Below are 17,628 nucleotides of genomic sequence, written 5' to 3' on the forward strand. Positions count from 1 at the left end.
TTTTTTCTTACCTTCCCAGTTACCAATTTACCTTCAGTTTTTCTGGAGCCAGATTTTATAAATGATAACTAAGATAATAGCTTCTATAAAGCTGTGAGTTATTACTGTACATGTAAGTATTAGTCTTTATGTAGATTTTCAGTAATTTATGGCTGTTTATTAATGTATGTAATAGAATGGATCAGTGATATTTGTTATGACTTTGAAGATTAGGATTATAATCTTCACTTATAATTAAGTGTGGTTTAGAATCAAATATCTTTGACTGTGAAGTGTTCTGCCTTTGCTTTCAACTGTTTAACTTCTCTGAAAATCAGTTATTTAATCTATAAATTGAAGGACTAGATGATATCTAAGTGCTCCTCCAAATTTTGAGTTTTAAGTTTATTTTTAAATTTTTTTCTGGTTATAATGTTTGTAATATGAGTAGCTTCCACTAGGTGAATCATGGTATCTGATTTTAACTGCATGGTCCAGCTGTCACAATACTAATCTAGTAAATTGTATTTGTTCTAAAAACATAGCTATAAACAGAACATAAATATTAATATGAAGAACTGTAATACTGAATAGAAACTTTATCCTTTTCTATGTACTTTAATTATTATCAGTTACTCTTTAAACTGATTTTTCTTACAGTATTTTGTAGTACAAGCTTTTACCTATTCGATGTAATTCTAAACTTAGTTTTTAAAAAGATAGTGGTTTGATTTTTAGGATATTGTAGAATACATTTTTAAAAATAAAGAAATAAAAATAAAGCTTTGTAGGGATTTTCTCATGTTACTAAAAACTGGAATCTTGGCAGCGAATTATTTTTCTATAAGATGAAGATACTGCTCTTTATCATAATGCTGAATTAGTAAAAAAAACAAAAACAAAAACAAACTTAAGTTCTATTTGGCTCAATAACAGTAGGAATCATTGCCTAGTTTTCTTATACCAATATATAAATTTCTATGTAGTTGTCCTTATGAATTATGTTTCTTTGACCTCAGAAAACAAACTTTTTATTGTTTTTGACAGACAGGCAGACACACATATGTAGTACAAAAAGCATGAAAGAAAAGGGAAATATTAATGGTATACATACAGTGAAATTTTTTTTATCATTGTCCACTGTCTCACTACCCAGATATAATTTGTTTTATATGTTCCTTTGTAAACCTCCAGATACCTTCCAAGAACATAAATATGTAAGTGTATCCTCCTCTTCTTTATATGTGGATGCCAGCGTACTCTATATACGTACTAACATCTCTTGCTTGCACCCCTTTCCCCCGACAATTGAAGTTTCCATAGGAGTACTTAGAGACCTTCCAAATTCATTGTAGTGCTTGTGTAGTACTCTTTTGTATGGATGTACCATAATTCATTTAACCAGTTATTTTCTTCCTAGTTCTTGCTGTTAAGAACAGCCCTTCAGTGAATATTCCTGTATTTTCAACAAAGCTATTTTAATATAGATGATAATTTATGTGTGTATGAATTAATGGAAAGATTATGTATAATTACCAAATAGTTTACTTATTGCTTTTACTAATGTAAGTATAGGGCAGGTAACGTTCTCTAACTCTGAATAATGGCAAATTTCATATATATATGATCACACCTAAGTAATGTTTGTTACATTGAAGGTGCAGGTAATTTTATAAGAACTTTGAAAATAAAGTCATTAGCTGACCATGGACAAAATCATGGTAGTATGATGGGTAGAAATGCTCTTTAGTTGTCATATTGTGTTTTTTAATGTATCAAATAATGTTTATTGCAACATTGTTTATAATAGTCCCAAACTAGAAACAGCACAAATGTCCATCAAAAGTAGAAAGTTTAATATTTTAGAGTATATTTATCTAATAGAATACCATACACTTGTCAAATTAACAAACTACAGTACACATAATAACATGAAAGGATCTCATCTTTAAGGGATCAGACTGAGGTCTCAGTTGACAAACTGTTCTATAATTCAGATCCTAGTGCTGGAATCTGTGAAGTTTAGAGGGTCAGCTTCCTTTTGGAATCTTGGAATTCTTTTGTTTGTTTAAGTCTTGTCCTTTTTTAAGGTTGTCTCCTTTGACAACCATAGACTCGTTCTTTATATCTGTGGGCCTGTTTCTGTATTGTTTATTTACTTATTTTTTAGATTCCGCATGTAAGTGGAATAATATGGTAGTCGTCTTTCTTTGTTTGACTTATTTCGGTTAGCATAATACCTTCTAGATCCATTCATGTGGTCACAGATGGCAAGATTTCATTATTTTTTATGGCCAGATAATATTCTATTGTATATATGTACCTTGTCTTCTTTATCTAATCATCTACTGAAGGTGAAGGGATTAAGAAGTACAAATTGGCAATTGCAAAATAGTCATGGGGGTGTAAAATACAGCATAGGGAACATAGTAGTATTGTAATAACTATATATGATGCCAGGTAGGTACTTGACTTAATAGGATGATCACTTCATAAGTTATATTAATGTCTAACTACCGTTCTGTATACCTGAAACCAATATAATATTGAATATTAACTGTCACTGAAAAATAAAGAACAAGGACAAGCATTTTCAAACAAACATATACTGAGTTTGCCAACAGTGACCCTCTACTGAAAAATTCTCAAAGATGAACTTTAAGAAGAAGGAAAATGATTTGTGATGGAAAGTTTAAGTTGCATGAAGAAACACAGAAAAAATGATAAATATGCAGGTAAATCCAATATACTTTGTATAAAAAACTAATACTAGTAATAATGCCTTATAGTGATAATATGTATTTAACTATATAAATATACATGCAGATTCTGGGACTATATATGTAAAAAACTATTGGACAACAATAGCATAATAACCAGAGAAGTAATTATTCAAGGTTGAATGTTCCATAGTCATTGTATTTTTGAAGAGGAAGATAAAAATACTGATTTGCTTCAGGCTTTAATAACTTAAGAATGATTGTTAAAATTTCCAGGAAAACCACCAAAATAAGAGAAACGTAGTATATAACTTCCAAATTGATAGAGTGTAGGAAAAAGGAAACAAAATTAGTTCAAAAAAGGTAAAAAAGAAAAAAGAAAAACATAAAATGGCAGATTAAATAGAAAGCCAAAACTAAGATGGCCGAAAAAAGAACCATATATGTACAATAGTAATAACATTAAAATATAAATGGACTAAGTATTCCAAGTCAAAGACACTCATTGTCAGACTTGATAAACCAACAAAATGTAGCTTTATGCTAGACATGCATGTATATATGTATGTATGGAAAGGAGTTTTAAACCTTTTAATTGAAAGATATATTTTAAGAGAGAGTAGGAACCTTCTAAATATCATAATTTACAAGTCAAAATGTATATGTAGCCCAAATAAGAGATAATTAAAACAGTGAAAAATAACTTTATTTATAATATTTACAATGAATAAAATAAAGCTTTGTATACTACCATTAGGTTGGTAATTTTTTTCTTACCTTTGATAATTTCCATCATCCTATTAGTACAAAACAGTTTTTAAAATTTCACATTAAATCTAATATGAATTAAGTAGTACTGTGGGGCAATCTTGTTATTCACCATGGAAGCTGAAATGTATAAAAGAATGGAAGGTGTAGAATTATTGATAATTTTACTAATCTAGATTATTCTGAGTTACTTATAACTTTAAAACTTGAAGTTACAGAATGTCATCTTTATTTTATTGCCACTTTTTGCTTTAGATTTTAAATTTAAAATGTATTTATATGGCACATTTTTGTTTCATGAAAATTACTCTGTTTTTGTCTCTCTAGAGTAAAATACACTTTTTGTTGTGGTGTATAGAGTGGGGACACTTTAGACGCACATTTTGATAATCTCTTTTTTAGAAGTAGTCAAGTGGCATGTTATTTCAATATTTTCATTGTAGGATTACTATTGTTAGTAGATTTAAGTATCTAGACTCTAGATTCTTACAAGCTACAGATTTCCCACTCTTTCCATTTGGATGCCTATTGGACATTCAAAGTCAAAATGTCCTTCTCCAAAGGACATGTTGGGTCATTTGATACTGGGTTAACTTTCTGGCTGTCTTCCCTTGGAAACATGATGAAGTAGAATGTTACTAGGCTATAGTGCTCATGGATAAAAAAATGACCCTGATAAATAAATTCTGTCTTTCAAGGAACTCTGTGAATGAGCTGTATATACTACCTGTTTGGAAGCCATCGTTTTGGACTTTCCTGAGTGTGTTAACTCTTATAACTAAATGTGTTTGTTTTGAAACTCCTGGTAGCTTTGCCTATAAAGTTGTTTCAAGAGATACTGACTCATGTGGAACAAATGACAGGCTTCTAAGTGAAGGTGGGCCTCATCCTCACCTGGGAAGTCACTGTCTATGTGCACGACTTGTGACTTGAGTTGATAGCAGAGACTAGCTCCTTTATTGCTGCAAGGACTTTCCTGTGAAAGAGAAACGTTTGACATTGCTTGTATACTGTGTTTCTATCTCATATCTTTGTACTTCTCCCTGTGAAATAGTATATATCAACTAGCTGCTCCTATAAATAGCCTCAAAAGAAGCAAGATTTTTAACCTCTGAAATAGTACTGTTTTCATGAACTTGAAAAGTTCCGTGGAATATTCTCCCAAGCGATAATTATATTAAGGACAGAGGGTGGGAAGAACAACTATTAGCAATCAGGAAACGTTCCATTGTAGTCTTAATCTGTAACTGTTTAGCAGGATAATACAAGCAAGACATTTGAATTTTTCAGACCTCATTAACAGTAATATGTAAAATTTCTTCTATGTGCTGTTTTGGTCACAAAGCATCAAGGATGACACCAATGTTTTGATTAAGTGAGTGAAAGGACGGAGTTGCCAACAACTAAGACTGGGAAGGCTGCTGGTGGAAAAGGTTAGGTGCAGAAAGGAGGAGTTCAGATGTGGACTCTGCAATGCCCATAGAGGGTCCTTTGTTTCCACCTAGACACTGGACTTTTTAAAACTACCCAGACCACAAGGGGCATCATATTCACTTATAAGATATGGAAGTAAATATATATTTGAGGTATTGATGCACCTCTGATCTCAAAGTTGTTTTTTTTTCTTTTCTAAGTTATACCTTTATACTCAATAAAAGAAGCTTTCATCAAGGCAATGTAAGTCAATTGTGTTTTATTTTTTGTTCATTGTAGACGTAGACTCATATTGCAGTTAACTTGTCACTTTTTTTGGTGAGTTAAATAACTGAATATTTTAGACCTCAGATTGATACTTCCTTTAAAAGAACAGTTTGTAAGGCTTTATATCCATTCTTGAGGTTTTTTTGTTTGTTTGTTTGTTTGTTTGTTTTTAAAGTACAGGTTTTTCAGCATTTGTATGACTTACTAAATATTTTATTTTTGTTTGTTTTGGTCTTTTATGCTTTCAAGAAGTATAGCTTAGGCATTTTATTGCTGTGTTCTGTGACAAACATTCCTTAGATGAAGGCATATCCCCTTTTTAATTTTTACTTTGAAGATTGCAAGTTGTACACCTTCATCAATTTATTTCAGCCACATGGTTCCTTACTTTTAATGAATAAAATGGTAATAGAATGTTATTTAAACTACATGATTCTTTTAGATTTGGGCATATAGCATTTCTTGGAGGTAATTCTAGGAGTTTAGTTGTTTAATAGCTGCTATTAGCTATTAGGTGTCTAATAGCTTCTTTTAAATTGTTAAAAAATAGGATATAATGACATTCAACAGAGTTAAAGAGTTCTATGATATGTAGTGCACTCAACTTTTGCTTTTGAGTCCCCACTTTGGGTTGATGGTATATGGCTTTAGAGATCTAGTTCTAGAATATGTTGGTTTGCTAAGTTTTTTTATGAATAGTATTTTCATCACTGATAAAAATAGGCAGATCTGCTGCTGTTGAAAACTGTTATGATTATAAGGTTTATAAAAGCCACATAGATGTATTATATACATAGTCATGTTGATGCTACTTAACTTTGATGGGAATACTTAAATATAGCACTTGATTTGAATAGTATAGCTGAGTTAGACATAAATGTGGGCAAAATATCCCTAAGGTTGTAAGGTGGACAGTACCGTGTGTATACATGGTCACCTGTGTAAGGCTGAGTCAGCTTCTGGCAAATGGGAGTTATGTTGTAATATACGGATACCTGTTAGTATGTTGCTATAAAACTTTTTTATTGATATTTATATTTTATGATTTAGATAACAGAAAAATAATTTTTTAACTTCAAGAAACAGTAATTAAATAAAAAGTATTAACATAAAGAGATTGCAACAGTGGGATGAGCTTATAGACAGAAAATATTAAGAACAGAATAAGAGAAGAAGAAATATGCAATTGAAGAAAGAATAGTACACATAGAAGAAAGAGAATAGAAAATTTTCAGAGCTTAAAGAGAATGGAAATTGTGGCAAGCTTTCTATTGATTGTTTAAATGAAGAGAGTAAAAAAGAAATAATTGTGAATTACATTTTGCGAATATTCACATACTATAACTAGATTTTCTTTACTATTTTATTAACTGGAAGAGCAGAAGTGGACTTTAGTTTTGTTTTACTTCATTACTGTGTTTCCTCGAAAATAAGACCTAGCCGGACAATCAGCTCTAATGTGTCGTTTGGAGCAAAAATTAATATAAGACCCGGTATGGTATTGTATTGTATTATATTATATTATTATATTTTATGTTATGTTTGTTATGTTATGTTATGTTATGTTATGTTATATAGACCCACTCTTATAGTAAAGTAATATAGGGTCATAGATTAATTTTTGCTCCAAAAGACGCATTAGAGCTGATTGCCCGGCTAAATTTTATTTTGGGGGAAACAGGGTAGTTTTGCTTTCTACTGGCAGTAGGATATAGTTAAGTTTATTTGAGGATTCTTGGTTTTACTTTATTCTTTTAATTGACATTGTTAAATTACTGTATATATGCTAGCTAAGCACGTTTTTCTTTCTTTTTAGGCTTTTAATAACACAGGTAACTTTGGTTGTTGGTATCATTTAAATATACACTTAAGAAAGTTAGTTTTATTAAATTCTTAAGTTTTCATCTTTTTTTAATAGTTTTCATATTAGGTGGTCTATGTTTTGTTTCCTTGTCTTGTATTTTTCATTGTTTACATACTAGAACACACACACACACACACACACACACACACAACCCTACATGACTTTAACTTGCATTTTTAGTCATTGTGGGATGGAGAAGAGTTGGAGTCAGAAATACATGAATTCTGATCATGACTTGATAATCTTCTAGCTAAACCTAATAATAGCTAAATAACAGCTAAACCTAAAATCTTAGGTTCTTCATTTATAAAATGATTGTTATTATAAGGATCAAATCAGTTGACACACAATAAAATATTTTGCCCAATACCTGGTGCAGAGCATATACTCAGTCAATGACATTTCTTTCTCCTTTCTTCATTTCACTTAGCAAAACAGAAATTTGTTGGATTATCAATCTGGCATGTAGTCTTTAAAAAGAAAAATAATTGGGGAAGAGGAGTCAGACTTCTTAAACAGTATGATAGTATATTTGATTGGTAAAATGTGATCCGGGATCTGGCTCCTTTTTTTCTTCATAAAGTTTCAGCAGTATGTAGGTATGTATGTATGTATGCATGTATGTATGAATCCATCCATCTATCAGCCTATTATATATCTAAAAGTCTTACATTTGGGATCAGGGGATTTGTACTTGAGCTTGAGTCTTGGTGATGTCACTTGGATATTTTCTTTAACCTTACACAAATTTTTTAATTTCAGGTTTATATTATAGTGAGCTGGAAGGGTGTAGAGGTAATCTAGTATTTTATCCAACATAACATCTATATCTACAATGAGATGTGGATCTGGACTCTGTCTGCATTTACTCTGTGGCAATGTAATATAACTACAGTTCAGTTATGATTCTTTTTATGCCTATTTTAGGGGAGATTCACTGCCTGGGGAAGGTTGACTCCACCTTTAGTCCACTTTCTATAGCCCCATCTGTTGCGTTCAAGACGGGATAGAGCAGGGAGAGTGATGGTAGAGATTTCCTTCTGCAATTTGCTTTTGCTGGTCTTTTCTACCTTTTTGACAGCCCAACGTACACTAATAAGGCAATATGCCTCAGAATAGATTCCAGCTAATCGACTATTACTATTTATTGCACTGAGTTTTCCAAAGGAGTTCCTGTTTCTTGTCTATGATCTCAACCAGGTAATATGGAGCTAAATTAGTTATTGGTGTAGAAACTTTCAGACAAGAAGCCATAATAAAAAAAAATGAAGAAACTTGTACTATTAAATATTAAAGCTTGGTTACTTATAGAATATGTATTGACTGCCTAAGTCATATGAATTAAAAAAAAATAAAATCTTTGATCATGTACAAAATATTTTTTAAATGAAAACTATGGCATTGTCTACATTTAGCACACATTTCATAGTTATCTGATTCTGGCTTTGTTCATTGTCTTCAAGCTATTTTTTATAGCTCTTCATATGTTGTAGGTAACTGATAGATATATACAATTATGTGATATCTAGTAGAGTTTTGATTAACTTCCTTCTCCTCTTTGGGAGAGTGTTTCACTTGCATTTGCAATTTATTTCAGCATTGCTTTACTCCCCATAAATTAGTGCTATTTTGACTTTTCATTTGAACTGGTTATAACATTTGTCTGGTTTCCTAATTATATAAGTAGAATAAAATCTTTCACATTTATTCACTTCATATCTATATGAGAGTCCAGTTTCACCCTTTTTTGGGAAAAATTATCTTCTTATATTTCAAATATTCAATTTTTAAAGTATCTCCAAGAAATGTCTAAACAAATTCTCAAGAGTAGTAGATTGGTTTATTAAATGCCTATTATGTGCAGCACACTAGTATTTTATTTTAATCATTTGGTATTTGGGATGTTCCAACAGTGATATCAAGTCTACAAAAAATGGCAAGTCATTTCATGACCTCTAACTACTAAGTACTTTAGATAAGGAAATATTTATTTATTTATATTTTCAATACTAAAATGATATTATTAGGGCACATTTTTCAATATAAAGGATGTTGTAGTATCTTTCATTGCATTTCATTGCATAGCGTCTTGAATATAATGCCTCACTCTACAATTGTATTTTGAATAAATGAGTAGATAAAGGTGTCCCAAAGAGAGCACAACCACTTTTTCCCCTCAGGTATCGCATCATGTTGTAATGTGTTTTAAAAGAAACTTTTTTTTCTTAAACTGAGATATAATGCACATGTAACATTATTTTAGTTTTAGGTGTGGCATTATAATTTTATGATGTTTGTAAAGATTGCAAAATAATCACCACAATTAGTCTAATTAACATATCACCATACATAGTTACAAGTGTTTTCGTTTTTTTCTTGTGGTGACAACTTTAAAGATTTATTCTCTTAGCAACTTTCAAATGTGAAAGACAGTATTATATCCCCATGACTTACTGATTTTATAACTGGACATTTGTATCTTTTTAACCCATTCACCCATTTCATTCACACCTTACCCTTTACCTCTGGCAACCACCAGTCTGTTCTGGTATCTGTGAGCTAGTTGTTTGTTTGTTTTTATTTTACATACAAGATCATATGGTATTTGTCTTTCTCTGTCTAACCTATTTCACTTAGTATCATGCCCTCAGGAGTCATCCATGTTGTTATAAATGGCAGGATTTTCTTTTTTTTCTTTTTTATTGCTGAATAATATTTCCTTGTGTGTGTGTGTGTGTGTGTGTGTATGTATGTATATATACACATACACAGTGTACCTCGGTTTTCGAACGTAATCCGTCCTGGAAGATCATTCAAGTTCTGAAACGTTCGAAAACTGAGGCACGGTTTTCCCCATAGAAAATAGTGCAAAATGGATTAATCCGTTCCAGACCTTTAAAATCAACCCCTAAAACTGGAAATTTAGCATGAATTTTACTACCTAATGATACCATATATCTATAAAATTTACGGTGTTCGTAAACCAAATTTTCGTCAACGGAGATGTTCAAAAACCAAGGTACCACTGTGTGTGTGTGTGTGTGTGTGTCTGTGTATATATACACTGTGTTTCCTCGAAAATAAGACCTAGCTGGACAATCAGCTCTAATGCATCTTTTGGAGCAAAAATTATAGTAAAATCAGACCGGGTCTTATGTAATATATAATATAATATAATATAATAATAATATAATATAATAATAATATAATTAGTATCATATAATGTAATACCTGGTCTTATTTTACTATAAGACCGCATCTTATATTACATTATATAAGACCCGGTCTTATATTAATTTTTGCTCCAAAAGACACATTAGAGCTGATTGTCCGGCTAGGTCTTATTTTTGGGAAAACAGGGTACCGCATTTTCTTTATGCACTCATCCCCTAATGTATAACTAGGTTGTTTCCAATAATGCTGTTGGGATTCATGGGGGTTCATATATGAGTTTGTGTTTTTGTTTTTGGATAGATACCCAGAAGTAGAATTGATAGATGATATAGTAGTTCTATTTAAAAAATTTTGAGGAACCTCCAAACTGTTTCCTATACTGGCTGCACCAATTTACATTTCCACCGACAGTTAAAAGGGTTTCATTTTCTCTATATCTCACCAACACATTTTATTTCCTGTCTTTTTTATAATAACCATTCTAACAGGTGTGAGGTGGTATCTCCTCGTGGTTTTGTTTTGCATTTCCCTGATGATTAGTGGTGATGGGCATCTTTTCATGTACCTGCTGGTCATCTGTGTCTTTTTTGGGAAAATGTCTGTTCAGATTCTCTGCCTGGTTTTTCACTTGATTTTGTTCTTTTTTTTTTTTTTTTGCTATTGTTTTGTATGAGTTCTTTATATATTTTAGGTATTAACTTCTTATCCGATATGTGATTTTTACATCTTTTCTCCCACTGAATAGGTTGCCTTTCATTTTGTTGATGGTTTCCTTTGCTGTGCAGAAGTTTTTTAGTTTGATGAAGTTCCACTTGTTCATTTTTGCTTTTGTTGCCTTTGATTTTGGTATTTAAAAGAATCTCTTAAAGGATCCGTTTTCCATAGATTCAAGAGACAAAAACGGCCTCACCTTAAGTTCATCTTAAGTTTCTTATTTTCTACCTCTTGGGAAATTGCTTAGGATTTGCCTATGTTTTGTCACATCATGTGAGCAAGAGTTACAGGAAAAAAAACCCCTCAGATTTACGATAGTAGTGTGGCTTAAATATATTTATTATTTGAAATATTTTTTCCATATTTTCAAACTTACTGGACTCTTTAGACAGTACTCTCTGAATTTTATTTGTTTTTCTTTTTCTTTTTGTTTATTTTTTGGATGCTGTGAGGTTTTCTTCCTGCTATGATAATGAAGAAGCAGTGTTGATATAAATAGCTTACTTTTTTATTTTTCTATTCCAAAAGTTATATTAATATATTTTGTGTTGACCATGCTAGCAATAGATTACGAGGACTCTACCTTTGCACGTGTCATTTAGAAATTAAAACATAGTTTCTTTAGTCACTTGGATAATTCTAAAAATTGCTCATTACAATTTATGGTATATGGTGTTGCCTACACAGTTCTTACAAACACACTATTATTCCTCAAAGAAACAAGCAGAAGTGGAGGTTTTATTTATACAATACTATGGAGAATAATTAAAGATGACTAACATGGTAGAAATTTCATTAATTATGTAATCCCTCTTTTATTAAGAAAGTGAGCATTCCTGTTTCTTGTGTTCCTGCCTATTATTCTTTTCTAAGCTATTAGGTGTTTCTCCTTAAATCTCTAAATATTCTGTATGTATCTTGAAATCCATTAAATTACATTATCCATTAAATTATAAATCAAGGGGACTTTCCTGTAGGGAGCCCTCATTGAATAGAGTTAATACTTTTCTAAACATTGACTTTTACCCTGTTTAGTGCCAATTAAAACAATGTGTCCACTTGTTTTATATTTACTAACAAATCTTCATATTTAGACACCTGGATCTTTATTCTTGTATATTCTTTATTTACCATACATGAGTGATTTTACTACAAAAGCGATTTTGAGAACTCTAAACAATGAGCATCAAACAGGAAAAAGTGGACTCCTACTTAGACCGGAAAATAAATCAATATATCATAGAATTTGAGTGAGATGACAATTTGTGAAAGGTAATCATCAGCCTCTAATGTACCTGTGAGATGAAAGAATGGTGAAAAGGGAGAGCCTGCATTGGATAAGACTGAAAGAAAATTAAAGACTAAAAATATTTGCTAAACGAAAAGTTGTAAAAACCATTATTATTTTATTGGTGTTCTCTTGAATTATTTAACTATTAACAGAGATAAGCAGATTTCTTTGGATATAGTTTAAAATGCATGGGTATTTACACCTGTTCTTATTTAGATTTACAAGAATTATGCTTATGGAAACAAAACAGGGTTGACCACAGGTAGAGCTACTGGGAAAAAAAAAATCACACACTATTTGGAAACTTGGATTCCTTTGCTTGTGTACTTTTCTGACATAGTGGGCTTTTGTTGTGTTTTAGAAGAAGTCCATTAATGAAAAATGATATATCTAATGAATTTGCTAATTACCATTACAAAGTTAAAGATGAAGAACTGCCATTAATTGCACTTTTGATTAGCTTTATAGCTGTAAAGGAGTGTATGCTGACCTTGTCTTAGGAAAGCAAGAATTTTACATTTGAAATGAAGCGTACTGTTTCTGTACTCTTAAGACTTAAAATCAACCAAACAAAATATGAAAATATACAAATTTTGTAAATTTCTACTTCTTATAAAAAGTTTGGTTGAGCTTGGTGTTTTTGGGTAACTTGGTCTGAATTTAAAGATTTTGGGCAGGAAGGCTGACATCAATCAATTTTTGATAGACCCACGAATACTGTAGCAGTTTGAAACTAAAGTTTGTATCTTCTTGGCTAGGTGAGAAAATAATTAAATTTTACATATTGCAATTTGTGGTTTTTTATTATTAGGCTTAAAAATTCCCATTTGTTAAGCAAACATGTGTAAAACATTTATGCCATCAAAAGTATTAATATTTTGGATCTACAGATACGGACGATATTTACCAGTGTGGATTTTTTTAGGGCTAGTGATTGAATAGTCAGCTAAAATTCAATGAAGATGTATTTATTTTACCATAGCGTAAATATAACAGGTTAACTGAAAAAAAAAACCCATAAAAAACTAATTTCCGTTTAGAGGGTAATATACTGGGCATACAAAAAAATGTATACACATGACTTGTATTCATTTTTTGTTATCAGTATATATGGAGTGTTACAATTTTAATACAGTTTTTTCTTTTCTTAAAATATGTATACATTTTTTTGGCACCCTCTGTATTTATACGTTCCCTTTTCTTTCATAGCACTACTCGTGTTCTCTCATTTTAAAAATGGGATTTGGGTTATGGTATACTCATATTCAGTGAACATTTACATTGTCAAGTTAAATTTCTTAAAATCCTGCTAATGTCTTACAAGTTGAAAGCACATTTAAATTATAGGCATTTTAGGTTCAACTTTCCTTATGTCTGGAATAAATATTGATGTGATTAACAGGCATTCAAAAGGCTTGCAACTCCAAATCTTGTGTTTGTCTATTGAGAATTCTTGACATTTTTTCACAAAAGCATCATTTCTTTGAATAAACTTATTGGTCCCTATTAATCTTTAGTTTGGATTAAGGTTTTTTCTTACCTTATTTATCCAACGTGAGTTTCGATTCTTGGGATAATGTAGCTCATGGGAGTTGAGTACTACAACTAGGAAGGGCATTGAAACAAGAAGTCTTCAGCATTATATAATTATTTTTTTCTTTATTATATTCAAAAATTACAGTCATGAATCTACCACTTAACTGAAGATATAGAACATTACCAATTCTGGTAGTCTTCTTCTGTCCTTTCCCTGCGCTTCCCCCGAGGGGAAACCATTGCCCTAAATATTTCTTATCATTTCCTTCATTCTAGGTAAAACATCATTTTGAGGTACATATTATTTCCCTATTTTCAGAAGAGGAGAGCTGTGGTTTAGAGGGGGTTTGTGTAAGTTGCCCAAGGCTGCGTAACAAGTAGGCTGTTATTGTTGAAATTTGAATCCATTTCTGACTCCATCGCTATGACTTTTACTGAAGCAGTAGTATTGTGAGGTCACAGAGGTATTGAATAATATGGCATAATCAGGGAACTGTTAGTAGCACAGTGTGACTGGAATGAAGGTGGCACTTAATGTTATAATTTCTGGTGTGGGCAAATAGTTCTTTGAGATACTATTAACTAAAATGGAAAACATGAAGCAAAGCAGGTTTATATAAGATAATGGGTAAGTTTGATGTATCTGCTAGATAGTTAAATGGAACTGTCTGGTAGTTAGGTGAGAATATGCATCTGGAAGTCTGCACAGTGGTTAGTGCTAGACATGTGAATTTAGGTGTCATTAGCTTATTGGTGATAAATATGTTTTGATAATAGTAAGAATAATGTGACTTTTGAAACGTTCAGATCATGTAGAAAACAGTGAATCTTAAGATTGAATGGAGAAAGAGCCTTAAAAGGAAAAAAAAGAAAAAAGTAGTCAAAATATTAGGAGGTAGTCTTAGATAGAGTGGTTCACAGGTGCCAAAGGAAGAATGTCAAGATACAAGGAGGGTCATTAGTATTACGTACTGTGGAGAACTAAAGAAAGATAAAACAAGAAGTGTTCATTTGATTTAATAGTACCTGAAAGGAAAATTAATATCTTAGTTGATAGGTCTGCTGAAGTGATGAGGGATGGGTGAGAAGAAAATTGAGATGGGAATCATTTGGAGATAAGACATTTGCATATGAAGGGAAAGTGTGATAGGTGGTGGAAGCTAGTAGAAAGTGTGAGGTGGAGGGTGACTTCCTCGCCCTCTACCTGCTTTCCTCCCTCAACCTCTTCCTTTCCCTTCCCTTCATCTATCTCTTATCTTTACCTTCTCACTTTCTCTCTCCCTTTCTTTATGCTACCCACTTTCCCCCCTTCTTTCCCTAATATGATATACTTGAACGTTTAATTTTACAGATTGAGAATTTAACTTGGGTCAGCATGACGTCTTGTCTTAGATTTTGGCTATAAATATGAAGACATAAAAAGATGTTAAAATGTTGTGGTGTTAGATCAGAATTATATTTTTAAGAGTTTCTTGAACTCAGGTTCATAGTCATACATACCTTTTATGATCAGGAAAAAACATACTTGTCCAACAGATTTTAATCTTTGAAATAATAATGAAAAGTAACGTTAGCACAGTGCTAAAAGCTTTACATATTTTAATCAATTTAAACCTCATCGTCCACATGATGCCAATTTTACAGATGAGGAAATTGAGGGAAGTTAAGTAAACTTGACAGTTGTTCTATACCTGGTATGGCAATGTGGTTCCAGAGCCTATGCTCTTAATAATAGGGCTGTATTCCTTCTTACTATACTATAGTACCAATTTTCATACCTTTAAAATTAATTAGTAATATTTTTGTTATAAATTATAATTTAGAATTAGAAGTTAGAATATTTTGACATTTTAAAGAAATTTGTTACCATGTGGAATAGTGAATACTAGACAAAAGTAATTTTTGAAAAAGATATGTAAGTATGAACATGAGTCGGAATTCCAGTTTACTGTATTTAGGTAAAATAGTGAAATGATTATGGGAGAAGCCAGGATACCTTATCTAGTATGGCACATAGTATTTTAAAAACATTACTGCTATGAAATAAAAATTTATATAAAATAATTAAATGATCCCATAGACTACTAATCAGAAATTGATATATTCTTTAGTTTATTAATACCTAATGACCATATAAATATCTTTCTTCAGGCAAAAATACAATTTCCATTGTGAGCTGCCTTCCAGAATTTATGTAGAACTTCGCTGACGTTGCCACTGATGCCCATGTGGAATAAAAGTCTCTATAATTTAGAAAGTCAAAACGTATAAATGGATTAATGCTAAAACTAATTTACTCTTAAACTTTAAAGCATATAATACAAACAAATGTATTTGAATTTTTTGAAAGAGCATTTGGAAATAAAGTAATATAATCTGTTTATTTTGCTCTCATCAATATTTTTGTCTTATTTCATGCTTGGCAATTGGCTTTCCTTTCATCACCTTTATATTTGAACCCTAATCACAATCTAATAATGTTGTGTTGTGACACTAATTACAGAATTATATTTCAATATTTTTTTTATAGAAATATTTCAGCAAACATGGAAAGACTATTTTTGAAAAAGAAGTTAACAGAGACAGTTGGATTAGTTACTCTAAAGTAGTTGTTCTTCCCCTTAGCTCACTTTATTGTAATAAATCATTGATTTGACTTGCCTGCTGGGTCACAAGGTCACTGAGGACATGGATGCTTGATTGCTTAGTGCTGACTTCTTCATGCCTAATGCCTGTGCCTGGCACTGGTAGGCATGCTAGTGTTTTTTCTTAACTAACGCAATAGATAGATAATATGTTTGAATACTTTCTCTGAGTTGCAAATGCAGTTCTATGGTAATGTGTTAGTATGTAAACACTAAGACATTATTCAGTTGTTTTGGTTGCCTGGGTCTCACGTGGAAATGTCATGTTAAATTTAGAAACACTAGTTTTCGATTTCAGGTAATGGTCCTTGAGGAATAGTCATAGATTCCTCATTTTCGGTCTTTTTGCTTTGACTTCCCTTGCCCTATTCCCTTTCCCTCCCTCTACTCTCTTTTTTCCCTTCAACCTGTTGTTTATTTTCTCTTTAGTAATCTGTTTGTGTGTTTGTTTTCCTTTAGTGTCTGGAGTTCATCTTTCTGCAGCTTCTTCTGCGATTGTACTGGACCATGACTACTCTTCTCCTTCAGTTGGCTCCCTTTCTTCTGAGCCCATCATTTCGTCACCAGAGATTACGAATGCAGAAAACAGCATTGTCAATCAAACTGTTCCTAAAACACAGGTAAAGACAAGTATATTTTTATAGGAAATTTGCATGATTAAAAAATTGCATACTGATTTAATGCTTCTGATTTATTTATTTTTAACTTTCTGAAAGAAATATTTCTGTAGCTATTTTAACTTTGAAGCTAATATATAGAATTAAAAATACCTGAATAATATGTTTGTGCTGTGGCACCATTGCAAGGTATTTAAGTAGCCTTACTTACCAAAACAGGGTTTGAGTATCTCATTTATTAAAATTGACTTAGTTTTGCATTTCAAACCTTGAACTTCCAAAGGTAAAGTAATTACAAAAAATAATAATTATTTCCCTTTTCAGGGAAGTTTATTCTATGTTTTCGGGTATCAGAGTGTTCTTTTCAATTTTAGAGTAAAAACCAAAAAGATCACAGTGATAGGATTTATTCATTTAATTATTTGTTGATAGAGGCGTTGTGCTAGATGCTGGAGTTAGTCCAGATTTTCAAAGTGTTATATACAATCTTGAGTCACCTGTTATCTTTACTAGAGAGTGATGATTAATTGGAGATTACTGATAAATTTCAAATTTTGAGTTTAAATATAAGCAAATTCTGTGTGTGTATGTAAATTCAAGAACTGGTGAATAGCAGATG

The 17,628-nt window shown here is 31.5% G+C and overlaps 1 protein-coding gene across 4 annotated transcripts in view; it reads left to right on the plus strand.

Annotated features, from left to right (window-relative positions):
- CCDC91 (coiled-coil domain containing 91) overlaps positions 1–17,628 on the plus strand; it is a 290,110-nt gene that overhangs the window by 69,226 nt on the left and 203,256 nt on the right. For all 4 annotated transcript variants that reach the window (XM_033117969.1, XM_033117972.1, XM_033117970.1 and 1 more), the window contains exon 4: positions 16,852–17,012. In XM_033117969.1, coding sequence (XP_032973860.1) covers positions 16,852–17,012 — 161 coding nt within the window. The remainder of the gene's footprint in view (positions 1–16,851; positions 17,013–17,628) is intronic.

Source organism: Rhinolophus ferrumequinum, chromosome 10, assembly GCF_004115265.2.
Source record: "Rhinolophus ferrumequinum isolate MPI-CBG mRhiFer1 chromosome 10, mRhiFer1_v1.p, whole genome shotgun sequence".
NCBI lineage: Eukaryota > Metazoa > Chordata > Mammalia > Chiroptera > Rhinolophidae > Rhinolophus > Rhinolophus ferrumequinum.